Source organism: Quercus lobata, chromosome 9 (assembly GCF_001633185.2).
Source record: "Quercus lobata isolate SW786 chromosome 9, ValleyOak3.0 Primary Assembly, whole genome shotgun sequence".
Taxonomy (NCBI): Eukaryota; Viridiplantae; Streptophyta; class Magnoliopsida; order Fagales; family Fagaceae; genus Quercus; species Quercus lobata.
In genome coordinates this window covers 45,062,761-45,088,359 of record NC_044912.1, presented here as the reverse complement: position 1 = coordinate 45,088,359, position 25,599 = coordinate 45,062,761, and the positions used below count along the sequence as shown (strand labels likewise).

The 25,599-nt window shown below is 34.4% G+C and overlaps 2 protein-coding genes across 2 annotated transcripts; one reads left to right on the top strand and one right to left on the bottom strand.

Moving 5' to 3' along the window:
* The first annotated feature begins 1,897 nt into the window (after positions 1-1,897).
* Positions 1,898-5,556, top strand: LOC115959334. Its single transcript, XM_031077686.1, has 3 exons — positions 1,898-2,044; positions 2,179-2,283; positions 5,216-5,556. The coding sequence occupies exons 1-3, from the start codon at positions 1,913-1,915 to the stop codon at positions 5,354-5,356; spliced, it is 378 nt and encodes a 125-aa protein (XP_030933546.1). The 5' UTR covers positions 1,898-1,912; the 3' UTR covers positions 5,357-5,556.
* A 1,006-nt stretch (positions 5,557-6,562) lies between these two features.
* LOC115959767 (alcohol dehydrogenase-like) lies at positions 6,563-10,822 on the bottom strand. The gene is made up of 10 exons (XM_031078322.1): positions 10,718-10,822; positions 10,353-10,489; positions 9,736-9,782; positions 8,540-8,865; positions 8,346-8,428; positions 8,167-8,242; positions 8,024-8,085; positions 7,814-7,909; positions 7,198-7,359; positions 6,563-7,081 (listed from the first exon to the last, which is right to left on the bottom strand). The coding sequence occupies exons 1-10, from the start codon at positions 10,752-10,754 to the stop codon at positions 6,965-6,967; spliced, it is 1,143 nt and encodes a 380-aa protein (XP_030934182.1). The 5' UTR covers positions 10,755-10,822; the 3' UTR covers positions 6,563-6,964.
* Between the last annotated feature and the right edge of the window lie 14,777 nt (positions 10,823-25,599).

Below are 25,599 nucleotides of genomic sequence, written 5' to 3'. Positions count from 1 at the left end.
TTTTACTTTGTTTTAGTCATTTTATATGCCATAATTTGCTTTGCTAGACAACCCCACTTAGCTAATTATTTTCATTACTTCCATATATTTTCTTTAATCCTAATAGTTCCATGCTCTAGATACATCCAATCATCAACCAATAAGATTGAGACATATTTATGGTATCAAATATTTTTTATCACTCATGCTAGTGTGTCATTCTATTTAGTTTTGAGAGATAATTGCCTTAGTCCTTTGATCGATCATACAACCACAACATATTTCAAAGGGGAAACCACTAAAACTAACATTAGACTAGGTATGTGAATTTTTTTGGAGGGGCCAATTAATACATATGTAGGGCCAACTTGTTTTTATATAGTATTATATAGGGGTTTCAAAAGCTTTGGCCCCCCCAAGCTTATGTGTGCCTCTGCCCCTGGATGTTTTGGTCATTTTCTTGTAAACTTTTGCAACATATGCATATGAATCACATAAGCTAGATGTTTTGGTCATTTTCTTCTAAACTTTTGCAACATATGCATATGAATCACATAAGCTAGTGCCCAAGAGCTTTGTATTTAGTGTTTAAAATTTTAGTTGCTACAATAAAAGGACTCTAGTGCCATGTATATGAACCATTCCTTGTTGATTTAATAGTTAAGACCAAGTAATGGGTGTTCCAAGTGGTGGGTTTTTCATGTTTACGGCAAGCAGATTTACTAAGGAAGTTTTTTGTTTTTCCACATTTTGTTGTTGGCAATACTACATAATTATAGCTGATAGGAAAGAAAATCTTCTCATCAAGGTTTGTTCCGCCTGAATTTTGCGATAGAGAATTTGCCAATTTTTATGGGTGATAAGTTGATCCCTGTTATTTTAAGATCATATTTAGTATTCAGAGTTTTCCTTGATTTAGTACCACTCTCGGGGCCTGCACAAAAACAATGCTTTGCCCCTAATGTCCAATCAACTAATGTGCCTGAACACATTTCAAGGAAAATCATCTATCTCTGGGTTTGAGTGGCATTTCACCCTAATAACAACAATTTCTACCCTCTGTCCCTGTTCGCTTTACAGAACCTATGGAATTATGGAGGGTCATAGTTGTTTGAGTTTTATTACTAATAGCTAGATTTTTTCACCCCATCAATTGTTATGACGCAGTTGGGAGCATGATAAAAAAAATAACATACTCCAATTTATTTCAAATATGAAGTTTCTTAGAGGAGAACAAAGGAAAAACCTCTTCATTGATGCTTAATCAAGCAAATGTTAAAGTTCTCAAAAGAATGTAGAATCAAAAGGGAGTTGTTATTGATGACGAGAGGTGAGACATTTTTATAAATCTGCTATAACCTTTACTTATAAGGGAGCTATAAAACCCAATAAACTTTTAATCAAGGCCCTTATTTAAGTTTAGCCAATGAACTCTAGCTCAAATTGCACCATAAGAGTGGATAAAGGTTTTAGGTTCAAAACCCACTAGGTGTATGTGTAACTTATCAATAAAACAAAAAACCCCTTAATTAAGTTTAGTCCTGTTCATACATATCAGCATAATTTCATAATTTAAAATATTTGAAAAGACTAAAAGAATAGTATTGCTCCTGCATCATGATGTCAGTCAAGTTCCATGGATGGTCCCTCCCCTTTCACATATCATGGGGATTGAGCATAACTTACTTAAGGTTTAAAATTTAGCTAAGAGCCAGTTTTACTTTTAAAATTAATCTTAAATCTCGACAGAACATGCTTTTATCCAAGAGGCCTAGCTAATATTGATGGGCTGGCTTTGTTGAAGTAGGTTTTGCTGAATATCTCTGTCTGCTGTGATGCATTTGTATTATCTAAAAAGCTTTTGTGCCAACATTGAATTTGTAGTAGGTCATTGTAAATCAGAGTCAACAATTAAGGTAGCTTTCTGCATTGCATGAGTTCCTACTTCCTTTTGCTGGTATGTTTTGATTGTGCTAACTTTCATTTTGATCTTCGTCAAATAGTTATTCAAACAGTGTGGAAGGTTGGAAAGGATGGAGTTGAGGCAGGAACCAATTTGGTGCCCGTAAGTTGATTTTGTTTCACTTCCAAGTCTACACTAACAAACTAATTAGCAGTTTTATGTATGATTGAAAGTTTGAAACCATCCTTTATTTTCTCAATGGAAGATCTAAATTTTTTTTTTCTACATCTTTCTAGGATTCTGTACCCAGACCAATAGCAAGGATTTCTGTCACAGTAGTTGCACTGACTGTTTCACTCTTTGTACTCAAGTCTTTCCTGTCTACAGCTTTCTTTGCGCTGGTATTTTTTCTACTTCCTTTCCATCTGTAAGGATTGATGATTGCTTATTCCATTTGATCTTTACTGCTGCATATTCTGCATATGAAGTGTACTTCTTATCTTTTAAATGATTGCAATTCAAAGTTAATGCAGTTGGTTTAATCTAAAAAGAACTAGCAGATGGCTTTTCTGGGGAAAGCTGATTCCATTTTAGCTTGATTGTGCATAATACTCATACAATAGTGTTGTTTCAGTAACTTACAAGTTTTTTCCCTTTTTTTTACTGATTTTTTACTTTGGAAGCAGCAGAACACTATCTCTCTTTTAATTATTAAGTTCTTTTCGCATAAAATGCGTTTTTTAGATAAAAAAAATTTATCTCTTAGGAATGAACATTTGAGTTTGCAGTGAGAAGTTTACCTTTGCCACTCAACTCAAAGCTGCCAAGATTTGGGTCTCAGGCACATGTATCTTGGTTTGCATGGGGATAAGTCCATGAACTCAGAAGCTTCTTACACTTTAGTCCCAGGGACACCAAAAAAGAAAAGGACTTAAGAGTAGGAAGATATGTGCTTCAGGTCTGTTGATATTTTCTTAATTAAGGAAAAATTTCTTAATCTTACCAAAAAAAAAAAAAAATTAAAGGTGATCTGTCTTTACTGATGCAGGACAACATTGTGGGGGAGGAGGGGACTACAGTTTACACTACTGTAGCTGTATTGTTTGCAGTACCATATTGGCCTAGTATATCTAATGCTAATTAAGGGTATTTGAGTTTTTTTGGTTTCTTTTTATAATGCATGGTTAAGATTAGTCTAAATGAAGGGTCGTGACTAATTCTTTCCAGGGTTTCAGGGTCTTGTCTACTTTTTTTTCTTTTTTTAATAACTTAGTGAACTTTTCTAAAGAAAAACCCTTTGGACTTGCCTCTAGCTAGAAAACCTACAGGCAACTAACCCTACCTGCCAGAACCAATTGTTGGATAATCCAAGGGCATTCAGCCATGACAAGCTAAGCATTTTATGTTATGGATAGAAGATTTTAAAGCCATTTTAACTTCTGGACCTTTTGACATCAATGAAAATTGTCTTTGGTTTCTAGGTTCTTTGTAGAACACTAGGGTTTGCTTAATGAAGCACTCAAGAAGTTCTCTTTGTTTCCTTCTGAAAAACATAGACTTCAGTGGAAAATTATAGTAAATCATTCTCATTGCACTCCCAGAAAAAGGAGTGTTGCAATAGATTGATAGCCAATGTCAAAATTTAGACGCATTATTATGAATGGGACATTTATAGACATAACTTGGGGCATTCCCTACTAGCAATTCATGTGACCGATCTCAATTTGTATTTTGAGAATATATAATTGATCCCAAAATTTTGGGACTAAGGGTTTATTTGTTGTTATTGCTGTTCTTGATTGCATCACTTGTTGCGAAGAGCCTTTTACTTCAACTAACACCTCTTGGTGTATCCAACGAGACGTCCAGGATTCAAATCTCCCCTTCCTTTATTATAGCTATTGAATTATCAAACTAAACAAAAAAAAAAAAAAAAAGAAGTTATTCACCTTGGGTCAAGATGATCTTCTTGAGTATGCTTAAGTATTAAACATGTTTCTATCTCAGAATTTGTGTATTTGGATAAATGGGGTTTGGTTAAATTGAAAGTAAAAAAAAATAGTAAGTATTGAGTTTTATCTAAGAAAGAGGTTAAAAATATTATTACTCATACAACTTAGTATGGTGATGTCTGTAAAATACAACACTTCTTTCATAAAAACTTCATAATGAATAACACATACTAAAGAGCTTAAGCTTCCTTTCAAATTTAAGAGACTTCACCACCTGAACTGCATAAATTGAGATAAACACTGCAAGTTCCTGTTAGTCTTTTGAGAATGAAATTAACAACTACGACTTCAACCGAAATAGTTTACTCCTTCAAATATAGGCAAGATCCAGTCAACTGTGTGTGACTGGTGGCATGAGAAAAATGAACTTATAATCTATGACCTCACCACCTTGTAGCTCATGCAACACAATTTGCCACGCAATGGATGGCCACTGGTGGTATAAACTAAGAAAATGTGCCTGATTGCAAATCTTGATTTAGAGTCTTGGCCTAGATTAAAAAGTGAGAAAGTGGCCCTCTTTTCTCAGTTTTGCTTCAGATCACTGATCTCTTTGTGAGTCTCACTAAATATGCTTCTCAAGAATTTAGGTTTCTTTTTACACCTTGCTTGAATCAGTTTCCTATCATAATCAGGTTGTGTGGATTAGAATATCTTGGCACTACACCTGGGTTATGGAGATGAAACAATATATCAATCTCTTTATACGTCCAGCAATATGTTCCTCTCTCAGTCAGTCCAACACCCTGCTAATATCTTTTATACATATTTTCTCTTTGAGCTATTATTAGTACGCTCACATACGTGCAGTCATTCATTCATTTGGTAATAATACTCTTTTCATTTGTTTAAATCGGAAATTCAACTCCCATTATGATTCTTGTGGAAAAATATTTAGTACTCTTTTAGAAACATGTATAACACAACTAATTGCCAGAAACTCTCCTAAATATTCACTTATTTTACTTCTGATGACTCCTTAATATTCACTTCTGACTTCTGAGATGCATTGGTTATAGAAAGAATTTTTTATATCTATTTTCTTTATGTTATAGAAATAATTAAGGCACAATTCTTCAAAAGTGGACTATTTTGAAATCAGTAGTTCACTTTCACACTTCCAAATTTAAAAAATCATCTCTCAATTAATTTTATTCTGTTTCTAGAAGGGGCTGAAGGAAAAGATAAGGTAAGAAGGGCATAGGGGATGGGGTATTTGTCAAAGTTTCAAGTAATGACATGATATAATAGTCAATGTTTAAAAAGTGATTTTTCAGCATCAAATTTTAATGGCGAGAAGTAATAGATTTCTTGATTGCAGGCCACGATGGGACTCATATATTTCGCATTCATAGCCATGAATAAAGATGATGGGCCAAAAGGGAGTGGAGGGCCTGGAGGCACCACCTCTACGGAGGACTCTTTAGAAGAAGCGAAAAGAATAATGGAAAAGTACAAGTAAAATAGGCAAAGAGTAAGTATGCTGGTTCTCCATTATTCAATTTACATATGCTACTGTTTTCTCCTGTAAAGTTGTGGCAGACATGAGGGAACAAGAAAGGAATACAAGTATACCTTCTTTTCTTTTAAATTGCTTGAATCATATCTCAACTTTATAGATGCTTCTATACTTTGCCAAAATCATATCTTGAGTTCTGCAAAGCTTTATAATATGTCCAATGTTTTTAAGTTGAGTCAAATTGAGCTTACATAATCTCGGATGAATCTTACTACAGATACAATGTCATTTTCTGTTTATCTTTCATTAGAGTTGCTGTATGGGGGGGAGTTCTAATGCTATGCATACGCAAAATGGTCTGTGCATATTTTTGTTAATTGGTATTATTCAGATTTCGGTATTCCTTCCATTAGAACTAGCCCATCCCCTTTCATCACCTATTTATTTTAAGATGAGGATCATTGCTGTTTATGCACTCATGTAGAACATTACCAGGCAATCCAACACCCAATCTGCCAAGACAATAAGCCTAGTCACGTGTATTGTACTATTGTTTCATTTTTTCAAGTCCATCCATAAGCTTTGCTCTAATATGCTTTTGAGAATGGTCCAGCTAACTTGATCATCAGGCTGCTATCTGAGTCTACATTAAAGCAGTCATATCATAAGATATAAAATGAATGCTTCTTTTTCTAGAAGATCCGTGTCATGATTAGGATGGTCAATTGTTGTAACGACACCAGCAAGCATACAATCATACTCCCATCTTTTCTATGAAAAATTATAATATAAAAATTTTCTTGGAGCTCTTGCCAAATAACAAAACAGGTGGGCCATGATTAGTCAAAAATTGGTGGACACAGCAATAGAGAACATCTAAAAGTTTGATTGGCACAACGCGGACAAAAGGATTTGGTTATCACTTATTTGTCACAATTCAATTCTTGATAATTGTCAAAGAAAGATATTCGTTTCCTGTCACAATTTGATATCATGATCTCAACATGTTCTTCAGTATTTATTTTCCAAATTGCCCCATAACCTTCTGTTATCTGATCAATGAACTATCTAATAGGTTCTCCATAAAAATTCATTTACTTTTCAAAAGAAAGTCGTATTACTGTGTGTTTAGATTAGCTGGAGGTGAAAATATGGTAGAATTTTAAGCTAAAAATAAACAGATTATACAATATGGAAAATGAAAGTGGCTGGTACAAATTTGGCAGTTCTATACAACTCAACTTTCATTTAGATTCCAGAAAAATACAATACCTCAGCACCTGAATTAATTCTGAAAGCACAAGTTCCTATCATATACGATGTATGTATATGCGTCTCAGAAAGAGAGAGCACAACCCGGGCTTTTGGGGCACATTATTTCTATATAATTACATTTAAACGGTCAGAGGATGGCCCATTCCCATAATACATAAAAGAATCCAGGCACTATTACACCCACGATAATTTTACAATAAAGCTTACCATTAATAATTTGCTACTTAGGTTTGTTGTGAAAATGTTTTTTTTCGTAACTTTATTCATAAGAGATAAATTAAACCTGAGAATCCAGATTCAAAAACCTGTATTTATTTCTTAATTCTGTCGAAAACTCTATTCTTCCATACTAATTATACACCGCAAACCCTCTCCCTTCAACATGTACTCGAAGGCCTTATTGATGTCGGAGAAAGGGACCCGGTGGGTTATAAATTTCTCCACTTCCAATTTCTGCAAGGAAATTTTTTTTTTAAAAATAAGGTATTTTTTTCCTCTTTGTTTCTTCATGACATTAGACAAGTATATAAAAACCCAAAACTCGTTAAAGCATGAGAAAATGAGAGTACCTTGTTCATGTACATGTCAACAACTGAGGGAAGGTCAGTCCGAGGTTTGTAGTTTCCAAAGAAAGTTCCTTTGAGTGTCCTCTCATTAAGCACATTAATGGGCTTGGTCATGAACACCGCATCCTTGTTGGGCACTCCTACGAGCACAGCTACTCCCCATCCCTGCATTAACCAAAAAAACAAGACTCAGGTTAAAGTTTGACAGTACGAGTCTGGAGTACCAAGCCAAGTATTGGCCTAAAACTAATACACACACTCCAACTATAACTACTAAAACTATAATTAAAAGAACAGGGAATATTATAAGCAATTCCTGAAGGACAGCAACTTGGTACTTTCAGAGTACAGCGCCGTGGTATTCCCTCTTTCCCTCTTCTCATATAAATGATAATTTCCATAATGAAATTAAAGAAGACATCTACTATTATCTGACAGGGAGGAAGCATCACATTGTTGTACTCATAGTATTGAATAATTATCATACAAAGAATAGGACATTCAAGCTACTTTAGTTTACATTGTTATCATAGAACCAACCTAATGTCAGACCAAGCTCTATCTTTATTATTACCAATAAATAAGATGAGTTAATTGTTAAATTATCTAGAAAACATACATCATGAACACACTCAAAAGCAGAGATCATGCAATTGATGTTGCCGGTGCACTCTATACTCCTGTCAACTCCACCATTTGTCATCTCAGCAATAACCTGAGTAGTTACAAGGTATTAGGAATCTAAAATATGACTCACTTATACTACGGAAATTCATGCAGCAAGATACTATAGAAAAAGTGAACTTCAGAATGCAGAAGAGTTTTACACCTCTTGAACTGGTCTGTCATGGTCCTTTGGATTTACAAACTCAGTTACTCCAAATTTCTTGGCTAGTAATAAGAGAGAATCATAAAGCTCAATATCATGGAAAATAAAAACTCAATCAACAAAAATGATGAAAGAGTACCTACCTTCCTCATACCTCTTGGGACTCAAGTCAATCCCAATAATCCTTGATGCCCCAGCAATTCTTGCACCTTCAGCAGCCTAAAGAAATAGAACAGAAATAAATTAAAGTGTAGAAAGGATCCAAATCTTACAAAAAGAATAAACAGAACAAAGATTTCAAACAAAATTTTCCATAACATACAGCCAGCCCAACAGCGCCAAGACCAAAAACAGCAACTGTAGATCCCTTCTTTGGTTTTGCAACATTCAAAGTTGCACCTAATCCTGAAATTAAAAAAATTTATAAAAAAAAATCAGATTTTACATAAACCTCTAGGTGGAAGTTTCAGATGTAATACAGAAATCACCAACACAAGATTTCATTGGACATAAAACCTGTTGAGATGCCACAACTGAGGATGCAAACCTTATCCAAAGGTGCTAGCGGACTAATCTTAGTTAGGCATCCTGAATGAACAACAGTATACTCACTGAATGTGGATGTACCAAGAAAGTGATTTATAGGAGTCCCATTGATAGAAAACCTGGATTTTCCATCATTAAGCATAACTCCTCTGTCTGTATTTATTCTCAGCAGGTCACACATATTGCTTTCCTCAGACTTGCAGTGCCTGCAGTCCCCGCACTCTCCAGTGAACACCGGAAGCACATGATCCCCAACTTGGAGGTCTGATACACCTTCCCCAACGCTTTCTACAACCCTGTTAGAATAAAATCTTGGCAATGAACATGCTATTGCATTCATAACAAACTAGAGTAAAATACATAACTGTAAAAATTCATCAATTAAGAAAATGAATGAAGAACAGAATCAAGACTCAAGTTGTAATTAGACACTTCATGGGGACAAAATTATCCTTTTTTTTTTTCTAGTAGTCAAATGCAGGATTTATGTGCTTGTCAGAGTTGTGAGCATGCAATCCATCTTGATGATGTGAAATTGCTGCAAATTCTTTGTTCATTTCTTATGATGACTTGTTTTCTTCATAATGAATCATTTCATCATGTAACACCTTCATTCTAGAGGATTTCTGCTTCAAAAGCTTCTAAGATGGTAAGATATTCATCATGCCTGCGAGCTCCCGCCACCCGGGGGGACGCTTTTAAGATAACCCACATAGGGTTTATTTGGATACCGTTTATTACTGAAAACTAAAAATACTGTAGCAAAATAATTTTTAAATGTGTGAATAGTACCATGGGACCTAGTTTTAAAGAAAAATTTGCTGAAATCCGTACTTATGGGTCCCGTAAACAGTGCGTGGGACCCACACAAAAATACGTAGACGTGCACGTCTGTTGTTTTCAGTGCAATCCAAACATACACATAAGTATTAAATGAATAATGGGATTAATTGGCAAACTTGTCCGTGTAGCCTGCTGCATTACTTGAAGACTCATACTACTGCAATATTCAAACATAACAGAACTCATGGACATAGATCATGGTTAATTCCATCAAAAACCTAAGATTTCTCACTCAGAAAATTTGCTTAGGGAATGTGGCACTCAGTGTAAAGTATTACTAATTAAAAACAAATGTGCCATAGCAATATAAATCTACAACTTACCCAGCTGCTTCATGGCCAAATATTCGAGGAAACAGTGGAGTCTGGCCCTGAAAATTAAAGAAAAGAGAAAATGAAAAATGAAAAACAAAAGAGAGAGAAATTAAGTGCATTCTCAAAGGATTAATAATAAAAGCCAACTCAAATTGTTGTTTCAAACAAGAATCACCAAGTTTACGCCTTTGTTTTCATAGGAAGAGAAATTAAGGCCAGAAGGTATTGATTCTATTAGATAATTTAGATTCCATGACATATGAGTTGTAATGACAATCACAAACTGGACAATTAACTCAATGCATTCAAGAAGGAAACAACGGACGCATTTTTTTTTTTTTAGTATAGAGGCCAACTGCATCTGTTGTAATCAATACATCAATCTACTTTTGGCACAACATGGAGGTCCAGGAGATTTTCGACTACCATATTCCTAAGTTAATCTTAAATTTCACTTTATTGTGAATGGCTGAACCAAGACATCTCTATCGAATTTAGAGTGAGAACTGTGCAATTTCATAACATAGGACTCTGTAGCAAGTAGCAACTGTATTCTTTTAAAGAAATATGAAGAAAGGAAACCATTAGGAAAAAAAAAATTGATACAAATACATTTCATATCCAACCTTGGCCTCCCAGAAGTAGAGATCGGTATGGCAAAGTGAAGTATATTTGATCTTGATCCTCACTTCCATGGTCTGTGGTGGAGCCACCTCCACTTGCTCTATCACCAGTGGCTTCCCTGCCTCCCACGCAATGGCAGCTTCAAATAAACATGTACAAAATTACACCTCCAATTATAATTCGAATACATTGAAAAAAACAAGGTGAAAAAAAAAAAAAAAAAAAACTGAGCACATACATAGTCCTAAAATATAGTGAACAAAAAACCCACTTGGCCAAAACAAAAGATTCTAACCACCAAAAAGCACAGAAATAATAAAATAAAAACAAAAAGTAAATGCATGATAAAATATAAAAGTGTTCATACCTTTGCAGGGAATCACAAGGCCAGAAGTAGCAGACATGGTTGGTTCAATTTCAGAATGAATGAAGCGAAAATGTTTCTGTGTGAGGAGTTTAGAGTTATGAGCATAGGAATAGGACACCAAAGACCCAACCGCTTATACATTTATATACCACTGTGCAAAGATATTTTTTTGATGACACTGTACACTGATATAACTTACGGTCGGAGATTCTGGCCTTTTACCCTTAATTTAAAAAAAAATTGGCAATATGCCCCTGTTTGTAAACTATATAGGAGGGTGCCCCTATTTCGATACTCGATTATCTTAAAATCGAGTTCAATTAAATACTCGATTTGTAGAAAATCGAGTTATGTCCGATCAAACTGTAAAAAAAATAATAATAATAAAAAAAAAATTGCATGCAACTCGAGTTTCAGGAAATCGAGTTACATGCAAAAAAAATTTTTATAAGTGTGATCACCCCATATTTAGGGAGTCCTATAGTGGCGTTTCTAAGCCCTATAGTGACGTTTTCAAGCCCTATAGCGGCGTTTTCTGCAAATTTTTTTAAGTGTGATTGGCTCATATTCATGGTGCCCTATAGTGGCGTTTTTAAACCCTATAGTGACGTTTTAAAGCCCTATAGTGATGTTTTCCTGTAAATTTTTTTATAAGTGTAATCGCCCTATTCTGGGAGCCTTATAGTGGCGTTTTTAAGCCCTATAGTGACATTTTAGGTCCCTATAGCGGCGTTTTTCTGCAAAAAAATTTTATAAGTCCCTATACTAGGTTCAAGGGGCCCTATAGTGGCATTTTTAAGCCCTATAGTGACGTTTTGGAACTCGACTTCCCTAAAATCGAGTTCCATGCTTTTTTTTTTTTTTTTTTTAAAGTTTTATTCGGCATAACTTGATTTTCTACGAATCGAGTATTTCATTGAAACTCGATTTTAAATTAATCGAGTATCGAAACAGGGGCATATCCCTATATAGTTTCGAAATAAGGGCATATTGCTAAATTTTTTAAAAATTAAGGGCAAAAGGCTAGGATCTCCCTTACGGTCAAAATGGCCAAATATCACGAATTTTTGAAATATTTTGTAAAAAAATACTGTTTCAGAATTATATAGGAAAATACCACTTTTTATGGAACTCGAGTTTCTTAAACTTGAGTTCTTAGGAGTTTTGCCATCGTGGCACTGCTGAGGTGGAAATTGGGCCATTAAAAAATGCTTTTTTTTTTTTTTTTTTTAAGGAACTCGAGTTTAATAAACTCGAGTTCCTTATAACTTTTTTTTTTTTTGGTTGTTGGGATTATTGACAAATAAACATAAACATAAAAATAAGTAGCTTTTTTTTTTTTATGTTTTTATTTATTTAAATAGAAGTATTGTAAAATATAGAGATTTTAATTTCAAAATATGAATTTAATTTCTACATTAAGTAAAAATGTTCATTGTTTTCTCATAAAATTTTTCCCGAGGGCGTTGCCCCCGGACCCCCCAAGAAGCTTGTCCATGAACACTCCGGCTTGGGCCTATCAACCTAAGCCTTCAAAAATCTCCCATTAAAAACCACACAATATTATTCGAGTCGTCAACATGAATCAAATGATACCCTTAAAGTGTGGATGAAATGTTTTATAATGCTTAGATTTATAAAAGATACTAGTGAAAGTTCCATGCGTTGCATGGCTTTAATCCTGAATTTTCTTTATATATTTTTTTGAGAAATTATAACTAAATGAGTTATTATTACATAATTTTAGAATTATTTTCTAACTAAATGAATGATTATTATAATATACACATGCATAATTTTGTATATTTGTCCTTATATATAATATCTTTAATTAAGATTATCAATAAAAAACCTTTCTAATTTTTTTATAACTCCTTATTTATTAATGAAGGAGATGATTTGAAACTCAAGCAATTAAATTTTTTATAAATACTTGCATATTATTGTTACTTGCATATGCGTAAGTTGTAACTAAAAAAAAAACCACAATCTATTAGTTCTACTAAGGTGAGTTTGGTTCAACTTTTTCAAACAGTTCTTTTGGAAAAAGTGGAAATTTTAAAAAGTAAAATATGAAACTGAGTTTATTTATTTATTTATTTATTTTTTTAATTTTAAGTAGCATGTTTGGTAAAAACCATCAAAAAATGTTTTTTTGACAAAGTTGAGTGTTTGACTAATACTTATAAAAGTGGCGGTTTGATTTGTAAATTACCAAAAAAGACAAGATATATATAAATATATATGTTTTAATTACCTCTCTTTATGCAAGTTATGGACACAATATTTTTTCAAAAATTTCACAATAAAGTCTGCATGACAAGTTGTTAATGGTAGGGAAAAATAAAATGTCACTAATAGGTCCAGATGAGAATTAATAACAACTTACTGTGTAAACTTTATAACAAGTTGTTCACTCTCTTTTCTGCATAAATTATTTCTGTTTACTATTTAAAAACTGTTCACTATTTTCTCATAAAATACCTAGTGAAATCGTGATTTCTAAATTTAAAAGCCAAATCTGAATGCTTTTTCATGTTTGAATTTCACAATAATCGAATCTCTTTTTCTTTGCATTGATAAAATATGTTTCTACATTAATAAAATTTTCTCTCTGCACATCATGTTTACTGTATATTCGAATCTGCTTACTGCATTCATAAAATTTGTTTTTTGCATAAACTATTTCTAGTATTCTGCATAAAATTATTTTATGTTCAGCATTATTTAAAAAATTGTTTACTCTTTTTTTTGCGTAAATTATTTAATAATGTGTTAAAGCTAACAAAATAACAAATACTTGAATATAAAACAGCTTCGTAGAGGGTAGTTGTCAATAATGATCATTCACCAGAATGTTATTGATATTACTTTGTTTATTCAAAATCAAGAACCCAAACAAAGAATTGTCATTTTGTAGTTTATATAAAGGCAGAAATCATTAGAATGAACAAATAAATGTGAATCATATCTAGAATGAAATTTGTATGCAAAGGGAAAAGAGAATGAAACACAAAACAAGATAATCACCTAAGCCATGGACTCGTTGTATTTGTTCCTAAGGTTCTGAACCAATTCAAATTCACATCAACATTGACTACCACAGTTACATAATTTCTTGATTCAGGACAACCATTGCATCTTTAATGGCTTGGGTAGAACCACCAAAGATGGCATCCATGACAGATTACTATTCACCAACACGCGTGAATAGATTCCAGACAAATCAAGACAGTCCAAACAGATGTTCAAAAGTTACTACTGTTTACTAGCATGCGTAAAAAGAGATCTGATAGATTCCCGAGATCTGAAAGATTTCCAGACAGACGCAGACAGACTACTACTCATCAGTACTAATTTCCATACCACCGACAGATTAACTTGAGTTAAATTTACCTACTTTACCATGGTTCATTTCACCTATAAAAGAGACAGACTACAAAGACAGAAGACAAGTTTCTAAGTTTCTAAGATTCTAAGCGTTTAAGTTCCAAGTTTTAGAAAGCCTTTTGTAATAGCCTTCCCTCTCCCTCAAAAAGACTTTTGTACTCTCTCCCCCTCAAAAAGATTTTATAAATGCAGTAAGCAGATTTGAATATGCAGTAAACATGATGTGCAGAGAGCAAATTATATTAATGTAGAAATAGATTTTATCAATGCAGAAAAATAGATTCGATTATTGTGAAATTCAAACAAGAAAAAGCATTCAGATTTGACGTTTAAATTTAGAAAACACGATTTCACTAGGTGTTTTATGAGAAAACAATGAACAATTTATGTAGTGAATAGAGAATAATTTATGCAGAAAAGAGAGTGAACAATTTTTTAAATAATGCTGAATAGAAAATAATTTTATGCAAAATCCTAGAAATAGTTTATGTAGAAAACAGTGAACAATTTTTATGAGAAAACAATGAATAGTTTTAATTAATGCAGAAAACAAATTTTATGAATGTAGTAAGTAGATTTGAATAGATGTACAGATGTACAAATATTCTGGACTTGTTGAGAAATTTGATTTCGTTGAAAGTACAAAATCATGAGAATTCATTTAGTTATTGTGTACATTAGATGTACAGATCATTTGAATTTGTAAAAAACAAAATTTAGATGTACAGATCGTTCGAATTTGATTTCGTTGATTTTATAAAATCTTGAAAGTACAAAATAAAATTGTGTAAATTAGATGTACAGATAGTTTGAATTTGTTGAAAAGTTTGAATTCGTTAAATGTACAAAATCGTGAAAATTAAATGGAAAACTGTGTACTAATGTATTGATCATCTGAATTTGTTGAAAAATTCGAAATCGTTGAATGAAGAAAATCTTGTAAGCTCAATGGAAAACTAAAGAACGTACCAAATTGTTGAGCAGCACATGCAGCATTACGAACATCAGTGTAGTAATGGTGGACAACTCACCCCCAAAATTGATGCATAAACTTTACAGGGATGCTCTGCATCCTTGAAAATGGTGCATTACAAAGGGTTGCATATCTGTGTATTCACGTGGCAAGTCCTTACTTTAGGAGCCATATGGTTTTTTTGTGAAAGAGTGGTTGGTTTGTGTGGTTTGGATGAGTCTGTATGTATTGAATTTATTAATTTTTGCTACAAGTAATGTACAATAAATCTAATTTGGGTGATAAGTGTTATGTGTTTAACATTTCAAATTACACAAATATTGGAAACATCAACATATCTAACTGGAGGCATTTCACTTCCTAAGGTGTTTCCTACATTACAAAGCAGAGGACATTGTCCAACCAAAGCACAAGAATCATATGTAGCAACAAAGAATAGTAGGGAAAAAAATGACACAATGATTTCATATAAACTTAGCCAAAACTAATGAACAGTTAATCTTTAGATTTGTAAAAGTTGAATGTACAAAATCATCAGTTGTCTTATATATAGTTAGAAAATAATTCTAAAATTATGTAATAATAACTCATTTAGTTATAATTTCTCAAAAAAATATATAAAGAAAATTCAGGATTAAAGCCATGCAACGCATGGAACTTTCACTAGTATCTTTTATAAATCTAAGCATTATAAAACATTTCATCCACACTTTAAGGATATCATTTGATTCATGTTGACGACTCGAATAATTTTGTGTGGTTTTTAATGGGAGATTTTTAGAGGCTTAGTCCATGGAGCGGAGGCTTGGGCCGACAGGTCTAAGCCGGAGCGCTCATGGACAAGCCTCTTGGGGGTCCGAGGGCAATGCCCCCGGGAAAAATTTTATGAGAATACAATGAACAGTTTTACTTAATGTATAAATTAAATTCATATTTTGAAATTAAAATCTCTATATTTTACAATGCTTCTATTTAAATAAATAAAAACATAAAAAAAGTTACTTATTTTTTTGTTTATGTTTATTTGTCAATAATCCCAACAACCAAAAAAAAAAAAAAAAAGTTATAAGGAACTCGAGTTTATTAAACTTGAGTTCCTTACAAGGTACTCGAGCTCACCAAGCTCGAGTACCTTAGAAAAAAAAAAAGCATTTTTTAATGACCCAATTTCCACCTCAGCAGCGCCACGGTGGCAAAACTCCTAGGAACTCGAGTTTAAGAAACTCGAGTTCCATAAAAAGTGGTATTTTCCTATATAGTTCCGAAACAGTGTTTTTTTACAAAATATTTCAAAAATTCGTGGTATTTGGCCATTTTGGCCTAAGTTTTCATCTCAGATATTACCAAGTAGGACACGTGAAGAGTATATGATCCAGCTTATAAAGTTTTCATCATAGTGAAGAAGAGTCATATTAGGCGGCTAGTTTGTGGGCCATCAGCTAAAGTATATGGCCAGCTTATAAAGTAGAATTTTAAGTCCTGAGTACAAAGATCTCCGGTTTTTAAACTCAAGTTCTTTGGGAAAAAATTGGCTTATGTCGACAAAATAAATAGCATTCTATCCTTTTCCCCAAGCTAATTAAGAAAATGCCCCTCTTTTGAAAATCGACTTTCTCAAAATCGAGTTAAGTCCTATAGTGACCTTTTTAAGGATCTATAGTGACGTTTTTAAAGACCTATAGTGGTGTTTTTTAACTCAAGCTCCATGAAATCGAGTTATAGGTAAAAAAATTGCATATAACTCGACTTCATGGAAATCGAGTTACAAAACGCCACTATAGGTCATCAAAATGTCACTATAGGCTCCTTAAAACGCCACTATAAGGCTCCAGAATTTTTTTTTTTTTTTTTAAACTTGATTTTAAGAAACTCGATTTTCAAAAGAGGGGAATTTTCTTAATTAGTTTGGGAAAGGGGGTAGAATGTTATTTATTTTTCCCGAAAAGGGCAGAGGCCAATTTTGTCCAGTTCTATGTTAAATTTTCCACACAGCTCAATTTTGAGTGAGTTTGGTTCAACTTTTTGAAAAAGTGATTTCTGATAAAAGTGAAGTTTTCAAAAAGTGCATAATGAAAAAATGTTTTTTCAAAAAGATAAGTGTTTGGTAAAAGCTGTTAAAAAATGCTTTTTAAAAAAGCTGAGTGTTTGGCTAGCACTTACAAAAGTGGCAGTTTGAGGGATAAATTACTAAAAATGACAATGTATATATAAGAGAGTTTATTTCATACTTTTTTTTTTTTTTTTGAGGAACAAGTGAACTTTATTAAACTAAATCAAGATTGAATACATCATCCAAATCTGAAGGTAGTTCTTCTACCCATACATCAATGTCTGTAGATATAACTGCTCTTCTAGCTAAGGCGTGTGCCTACTTGTTTCCCTCCCTTCTCACATGTTGGAAATTACATGTCACTAGAGATGTAGTACAGCTCCATATTTCTTAAATGATGTGGCCAAATAGAGTATGGCATGGCTCCTTTGTATTGATAGCATTCATACTTAAATTAACTACTTCATATACTTACTAAAAAAAAAAATAATAATAATAATAAATATATATTATTGGTATTATTTTAATAATGTTTGGGCAATTTTTCTTTTTTAGTGTTATAATTATTTGTTATTACCATTAATGGCTTCTTATCAATATTAATTAAATCTAAATAATTTTCATCATCATGAAGCACAAAATGAAAATGTAAAAAGATGATAAAATACACACCAATAATCCAAGTTTAAATTGTACTACATAAAATGTAAAAAGATATAAAATACATACCAATAACCCAAGTTTAAATTGTACAACATAAAATGTAAAAAGATGATAAAATACATACCAATAACCCAAGTTTAAATTGCACTACATGATATTATATATATATATATATATATATATATATATAAGACAACTACTAATTATTATCTCCCCAAATGGAATTAGCAATGGAATCACGAAGAACCACCATCGCAGGGTCTATTAAAGATCCTGAGTTCTACTCATAACTGCTACCTGCTTCACTATTAATGTTCTCTTCTAGAAATTGAATATCGATTCTGTCAGCTACTCCAGTTGTTGCAACATCTCTAAACATTCTATCAAGTTGTTCTAGATTCTGTGGACCTTTCTGCTGAAATTTTGTAGCTTTGGGTATTTCCTACAAAATGTAATTGTCATTTCACTCATATTAGAATAATATAAAAAAACTATCTCCAACTAACTACTCCCTCCGTCCCACTTTGTTTGTCCTGTTTGAAAAGTCAAACTTTTTAAGGGGACATCATTTATTGTCTTGTCTATCTTTTAAAAATGTATAAGTTTCCAAAACTATCCTTAAATAAATTTATCAAAAAATTGAATTATTAATAAAATAGGGGTATAAAAGGAACATTAGTAAATTAATGACTTTTATTTTTAGAAACAGGACAATATTTTGGGACATCTCAAAATAGAATAAAGGACAAACAAAGTGGGACAGATGGAGTACATATTAATAAAATACTCAACTCACCTTCAACTTTCGGTCTCACCAATCATCACTAGCATCAATCGTTCCCTTCACTGCATCCCAACCTAAACCTGTGTCATGACTCTTCAATTGTTCCCACACTCTCCAATCAACTTTTAATACATCCCACCTACTTTTTAATTGGTCCTTATCATAGTTTAGACTGGTCTCATCACAAAATTTAGTCACCAAAATGGTCCAAACTTTGGGACTAAAGGCAGCATCTTTTGTTCTATTCTTGGCTTCAAGCTATTCCACACAAAGGTTACAAAAAGTAGTTGTCCAACTTGGATCTCCCCATAATGCTCTACCCTTTTTTGCCTCGGATTTGGAAATGGTGTTTTTATCCATCTATAGAGTTAAGCAACCATAAGAAATGCTAAAAATAGAATTCATAATATTCCAATCTAGTGAACTAGTTACAAACATGATCTAATAAATCCACAATCTTGTGAACTAGTAACCATAATGTTACAAACATGATCTAGTGAACTAGCAACCATAATGCTACAAACATGATCTAATGTTACAACCATAATGTTCCAATCTAGTGAACTAGCATCCACAATCTAGTGAACTAGTTACAAACATGATCTAATAAATTCATAATATTCCAATCTAGTGAACTAGCAACCATAATCTAGTGTTTTTACCCAACCCTAGGCATGCGTGTGTTGTTGCCCCATCAGCTGTCCAGCTGCCCCATCAGCTGCCCCATCAGCAGCAAATGCACCCCACATCAGCAACCCATGCACACCCTGCAACACCTCACAATGCAGCAACACACACATGCCTCATCAGCACCACATGCACTCCCCATCAGCACCCCACACACATATACACCTATACACTCCTAACATTAAGATGTGACACACTAACATGTATTTGCATAAACATATAGGCTCCATGGCACATCTTTGACACATTCAAATTGCAGAATTTCACAATGCCAATCACACCACCAGTAAATACAGATTCCATTATATGTTAAGGGTCACATAAAAAACATTTCATAGACATATTTGTATTATTGTATTATACACATTTCACACCGCTAGAATAAACATTTCATTTTATTATTGTATACAGTCAGTTTCCCATAATGCTTTTCTGTTTTCTACAAAGTATGGAGGATGCATAGCTAGAAACTATGTAAAAAAGTAAAGTTTGTGCGTGTTACCATAATGGTAAGGCCAATTAAAGACTTCTCTGTAATGTTTAAGCAGCAAACATTATGTGTATTCGCATCAAAATTAAAGAAGATTTGTACGAGAGTAAGGCAAATAGTATTCAATACCATTTCAACATCAGCATGCACAAGTGATAAAACAAACAAAAGACCTATACCCAGCCTTTCCCATTTACCATTTGGAGATGAATGAGAGAGAGTTTGTGCATGTTATCATAATGGTAAGGCCAATTAAGTATAGCACACATCTACTCTATTTAGTGTTCCTCACAGCTATATGTAAGAAATCAGGTCAACAAAAATGGATAAGATGAAATATAACTCAAGATAGGTGATGGTGGAAGGCAACAAAGAGAGAATTTAAGTATTCTTTTGGAAGTAGATGTTGACAAAATATTCACAAGTACTCTATCGTATTTAATCATGTAGAGCGTATGTACCAGTCATACATCCCCAAAATGAAAAACTGCTCTATTGTATTTAAACCCAACTGAAATACCCAACATCTATACTGCCCCACAGGAACTAAAATACCTAATTCCAATTCCAAAGATGTGAAACCTGAAACGAAAACTAAAATACCCAATTTAACGAAGACCCAAATCATGCTAAACTTAAAAAATCATATCTCAATCCAAAGTGACTTGAACAAAGAAAGGGGGGTTGGAACTAAAATACCCAATTCCGATTTTTTGTCAGATATTGCATAACTTAGAAAGACAGAGCATCCACAAAATAAATAAAAAAATTACAAAGCATGTACCCACGAATTTTTTTCAGTACCTGGCAAGAGAACAAATAGATCTTTAGCAAGAACAAAGCATGCAAGATTTGGAAAAAAAAAAAAAAAAAAATCAAATCAGTGTTGGTACGTGGTGGTTTTTGGTAGCAGATCAGTATTGCTTGGTGTTTTGTTGATCAAAACTCTACCTTCAAAATGGATTTCTCAGATCAGATTAGACAAATAATTTTTTTTTTAAAAATACGGAGGAATGCGCGTTGAAGAAGACGAAGAAAGAAGAAGAAGAGGAAGAAGATTCAATGGATTACAAAAGAAAAGAGAGACTTTTACCACAGAGAGGCTTGTAGCAGCACAGAGAAGGCAGAGCTGAGAGAAGAGATGAGAGGCGTGAGTGAGTTTCATGGCAAAGGGTAGAGCAGAGAGATGAGATGAGAGGAATGAAGAACAGGTGTGAGAACTGAGGACATGAGCATGATTTATTGAAGGGTAATTTGGTAATTGCTCAAAATCTTCCAATGGATATATGACAACATGCATGGACTTTTGGCAAAATGAACCTGAAGAGCTCCTTTCATTCCTTGCGTGTTCTTTTCACAAGTATAAAACACAACTTTTTCCAAAAAGTTGCATTTTATACTAACCAAACGGACTTTTTGGGCTGGCTTTTTTCAAAATGGGCTTTTTGGGCTGAAAAAGTTGAAACAAACGGGCACTTTCACCCACTCAAGTTCTGAGTGGACTTTTTTAATTAAAAAATGCCAAATTAATAGGTATCACTATGACCCATTTTTAAGGAACTTGATTTTTTTAGCATTTGACTTATATGTAAAACTCGAGTTTTACGAACTCAAGTTTTAAAAAGTGATAGATCGCTAAATATTTCTCAAACAGTAGTAGAATACTAATAATTTTGGCCAAATGCATGAAATTATGCCATATTATAAGATAGGACTTAGGAGCCACCAAGGTGGGTGTAGGACTACGCTCCGTGAAAGAGTTAGAGATATTCAAATGATCTCTCTAAAATAAACTCCTCTATTAATATGAAATATGACATTATCTCTAACTTTTTAACCATTTTTTTTTTTGTTTTTTTTAATCTACATGGAATTACACGTGTCATCTTAGTTTTTTTTTGAGAAAGAACTTGAGTACTTTAATTAATGTAAATGAGTTACATCCGAATGTAAAACCGACACAATATGAGAAGGTACATCTTCTATCCATACTCAAAAATCTGGTATGCTTATAGCATGTCTCGCCAGATTATGAGCTACATTATTGCCGTTTCTCTTTACATGAGAATACAACACTCTTTGAAAATTACTTGAGTAAATTTTCACATCCTCCACCAGCAGACCCAATAGGCATAGGTTCTGTTCTTGAGATTTCAAAGCTTGAATCAAACGTAATGCATCACCTTCGAGAATGAAATTTTGGAACCCCAACTCATGTGCAAATGACAAAGCTTTCCGAGCAGCCAACGCTTCTGTCACCTCAGCTTTATACGCCTGAAAAATCTTCTCTGAACAAGAAGCTAATACAGCACCATAGCTATCCCTTATTACAACACCAACACCTGACCTATTTGCATCATCAAAGACCGCTCCATCAAAGTTAACTTTCACGAAACCAGCTTGCGGTGCTCTCCACCTGTTTCCTCCATTTCCGTTACTCCTTATCTGTGTACTTGATGCTTCTGTGTTGGCTTGGTATTGTGCCAACAATTCAGCTGCCTGTTTAGCAACATGGTGCAGCGGACAAGCTTGCAAATTGAGCCTCACCTTGTTCCTTTGATTCCAAACAGTCCAGGTCGTGTAAGCCAGCAGCTCCAAAGACTTCCCTTCCTATATCATCCATGACAGCAGCTCCCTTACACATGTGACTCAATTTCACACCTAAATCCCCATTTTTCCTGATCAACCCACACTACATCCAGCTCCGGACATGACCACAAAGCATGCACCGAGTCCTCCACTACCAGTTTACACCTCTCACAAATTGGTTCCTCTAAAATTTTCCTACGCATCAAAGCTTGTTTGGTTGGAAGTACATTGCGGCAAGCCCTCCAAAGAAAATTTTTTATCTTTGGAGGAGCTTGCATTTGCCATACTTCCTTCCAAACTTGCTTATGACAGATAGGAGGAGTTTGAGAATTTAATTGCAGCTCCTCTTCTTCTTTAAGGAACCTATATCCGGACTTACAAGTGTAATTTCCTGAGGTCGAGTAAGGCCAATACAAAGTATCCTCTGTCACATGTCGACTTAGGGGAATTTTCTTGATCAACTTAGCATCCTCTTCCACAAGTAATCCATCCACCATTTGTTCATTCCATCTTCTTGTGCTTGGGTCAATAAGTGAATCTACGGTATAATTTTCAAAACTCTCCAATGGGCAAGTAGGCAGAAATGTTGGGTGTTTTCTTGGCAACCAACGTTGCTGCCAAATGTTTATTTTTTCTCCATTTCCTACCCTCCATAATGCCCCCCTTTGAATGATGTCTCGTCCTTTAAGGATACTCTTCCAAGCATAAGACCCCATCCTTGAATCAGCAGCCTCCATAAGCGATGAATTTGGGAAGAAACGAGCTTTAAATACTTTGTAGAAGAGTGAGGATTTATTATTCAATAACCGCCATGCTTGCTTTGCTAAGAGGGAATCATTGAACATAGCAAGATCTCGAAAGCCCATACCTCCAATAGTCTTAGATTTTGTCATCTCTTCCCATTTAATCCAATGGATTTTTCTACGGTCATCCCTTTGGCCCCACCAAAATCTTTTGATTAGAGCCTCAATTTCATTGCACAAACTCACCGACAATTTGAAACATCCCATAGTGTAAGTGGGGATGGCTTGTATGACTGCCTTTACGAGCACTTCCCTTCCGGCTTGTGAAAGTAATTTTGCTTCCCACCCTTGAAGTTTCCGCCAAACCTTCTCCTTAATGTAGCTAAAACTTTCTTTTTTTCCGTTCCTAACCAAGGAGGGCAGCCCAAGGTATTTTTCATAATGCAAGATTTCTGGCACACCTAAAACCGCCTTAATTCCATGCTTCACCCCCTCTGGAGTAGACTTTGCTAAAGAACAAGGAGGTTTTACTCCTATTCATTTTTTGACCCGAGGCTTCTTCATACTCTTTTAGTATCTCCAAGACATTGTCGCACTCCTCCATTGTTGCCCTGCAAAAAATAAGACAATCATCTGCAAAAAGCAAATGCGTTAGTTTTGGGCCCCTTCGACAAAGGGAGTAGCCATGGATATCACCATGTAGGTCCACCTTTTTAATTAAGCCATTCAACCCCTCCATACAAAGAAGGAATAGAAAGGGGGAAAGTGGATCTCCTTGCCTAATCCCCCTTGTAGGAAAAATCATCCCACAGGGTTCTCCATTTACTAAAACAGAATATGATACTGTTTTCACACAACCCATAACCAGATTTATCCACCTCTCCCTAAAACCCATTTTCCTCATTATCCCCTCCATTTTACTCATATTCAGTTTCAGTGCCATATAACCATAATTACCCCCCTTGTAATTTTGTAGACTATGCAAGGTCTCGAAGGCCACCAAAATATTATCAAAAATTAATTTCAGTGATAATGGATGGAAGTAATTTTTTGAGGTGATTTGCAAGAATTTTGGAATAAATTTTGTAGAGGACATTACAAAGGCTAATAGGGCGAAATTGGTGTGCATATTCAGGGGAGTTTATTTTTGAAACAAGTGTGATAAAAGTATGGTTTAGGGGAGTAGGTATAGTACCTGAGTTCAACCATGACAAGATGGATGAGGTGACATCATGATTTACCGTGCTCCAAAAATGTTGATAAAAGAGTGGAGGCATGCCATTTGGTCCAAGAGCCTTGAGGGCCGCCATTTGTTGGAGGGCAGTATCTACTTCACTTGCTTCAAACTCTCTACATAAACTTTCATTCATCTCCTCATCTATCACTGTAGGCACACAATCTAAGATGCCTATGGAGACCCTCCCATTTGTTGAGGTAAATAGAGCCTTGTAATAGTTCACCATTACTTCCCCAACATCCTTTTGTCTAGTTCTCCATACACCTCCCCCATCTCTAATACCTTCCATTGAGTTCTTCCTATATCTCTTTGAGGCATAGCTATAGAAATACTTTGTATTTTTATCCCCCTGATTTGCCCATAGAATTCGTGATTGTTGAGCCCACATCATAGCTTCCCTATCCTGCAACACCTCAATTTCTTTTTTAATCTATCTCACCTTAAAATTATTCCCACTAACCATGGCTACCCTATCTTCTCTAGCTAGGTCCTTTTTCAACCAGTTTAATTCCAATCTCACATTCCCAAAAACACTTTTCTCCCATTGCCCCAATTTCTTTCCACACTTCTCCACTTTTCTTAGTATATCACCCTCAACACCAACTTCATACCCACTGCCCCAAGCCGAAACTACCACCTCCTCACAACTGGAATTTGAGAGCCACATTTGTTCGAACCGGAAATTTTTTTTCCGAGTAGGTGGGTTCAGGCCTGATAGTGATAAAATAATTGGAACATGATCCAAAGAGTTACATGACAAATGGTACACCCTTGAACCTCCAAACTTCATGAACCAACTATTATTTACCAAACACCTATCAAGCCTCTCCCAAATTGAAACCCCATTTTCGAAGTGCTTGCTCCAAGTGAATTTAGAGCCTCAAATCCCAAATCCATGAACCCACATTCATCAATCACCTCCCTAAATTGCTGCATCTGATTATAAGGCCTTCTTGCACCCCCAAGCTTTTCATCTTGTCTGATAATTTCATTAAAATCCCCATAACAAAGCCATGGTTTTTCAGGTCTCGAGTTTAAAGCCCTAAGTTTTGCCCAAGCTTCATGACGTCTTGCTGTATCCGATTCACCATAAAAACCCGTTAATCTCCACTCATTCTCCGTATTTTTATCAATCACCGCATCAATATAGTACCTATCCGAATCTTCCACCTTTAGATTGATCGAAGCTTTCGAATACAGAACTAATCCTCCACCTCTTCCCACTCTTGGTACCACCCATCTATGATCAAAACCAATACTTCTTTGCACAAACTCT

Excerpts from the sequence above, each read along its gene's own strand:
- LOC115959767 (XM_031078322.1), bottom strand. The coding sequence starts at position 10,754 with ATGTCTGCTACTTCTGGCCTTGTGATTCCCTGCAAAG. Across the intron at positions 8,429-8,539 it reads CAGTTGTGGCATCTCAACAG|GATTAGGTGCAACTTTGAAT; the intron begins GTTTTATGTCCA and ends TTTTAATTTCAG. Across the intron at positions 7,910-8,023 it reads ATGACAGACCAGTTCAAGAG|GTTATTGCTGAGATGACAAA; the intron begins GTGTAAAACTCT and ends GTAACTACTCAG.
- LOC115959334 (XM_031077686.1), top strand. The coding sequence starts at position 1,913 with ATGAGTTCCTACTTCCTTTTGCTGGTATGTTTTGATTGTGCTAACTTT. Across the intron at positions 2,045-2,178 it reads CAGGAACCAATTTGGTGCCC|GATTCTGTACCCAGACCAAT; the intron begins GTAAGTTGATTT and ends ACATCTTTCTAG. Across the intron at positions 2,284-5,215 it reads CTACAGCTTTCTTTGCGCTG|GCCACGATGGGACTCATATA; the intron begins GTATTTTTTCTA and ends TCTTGATTGCAG.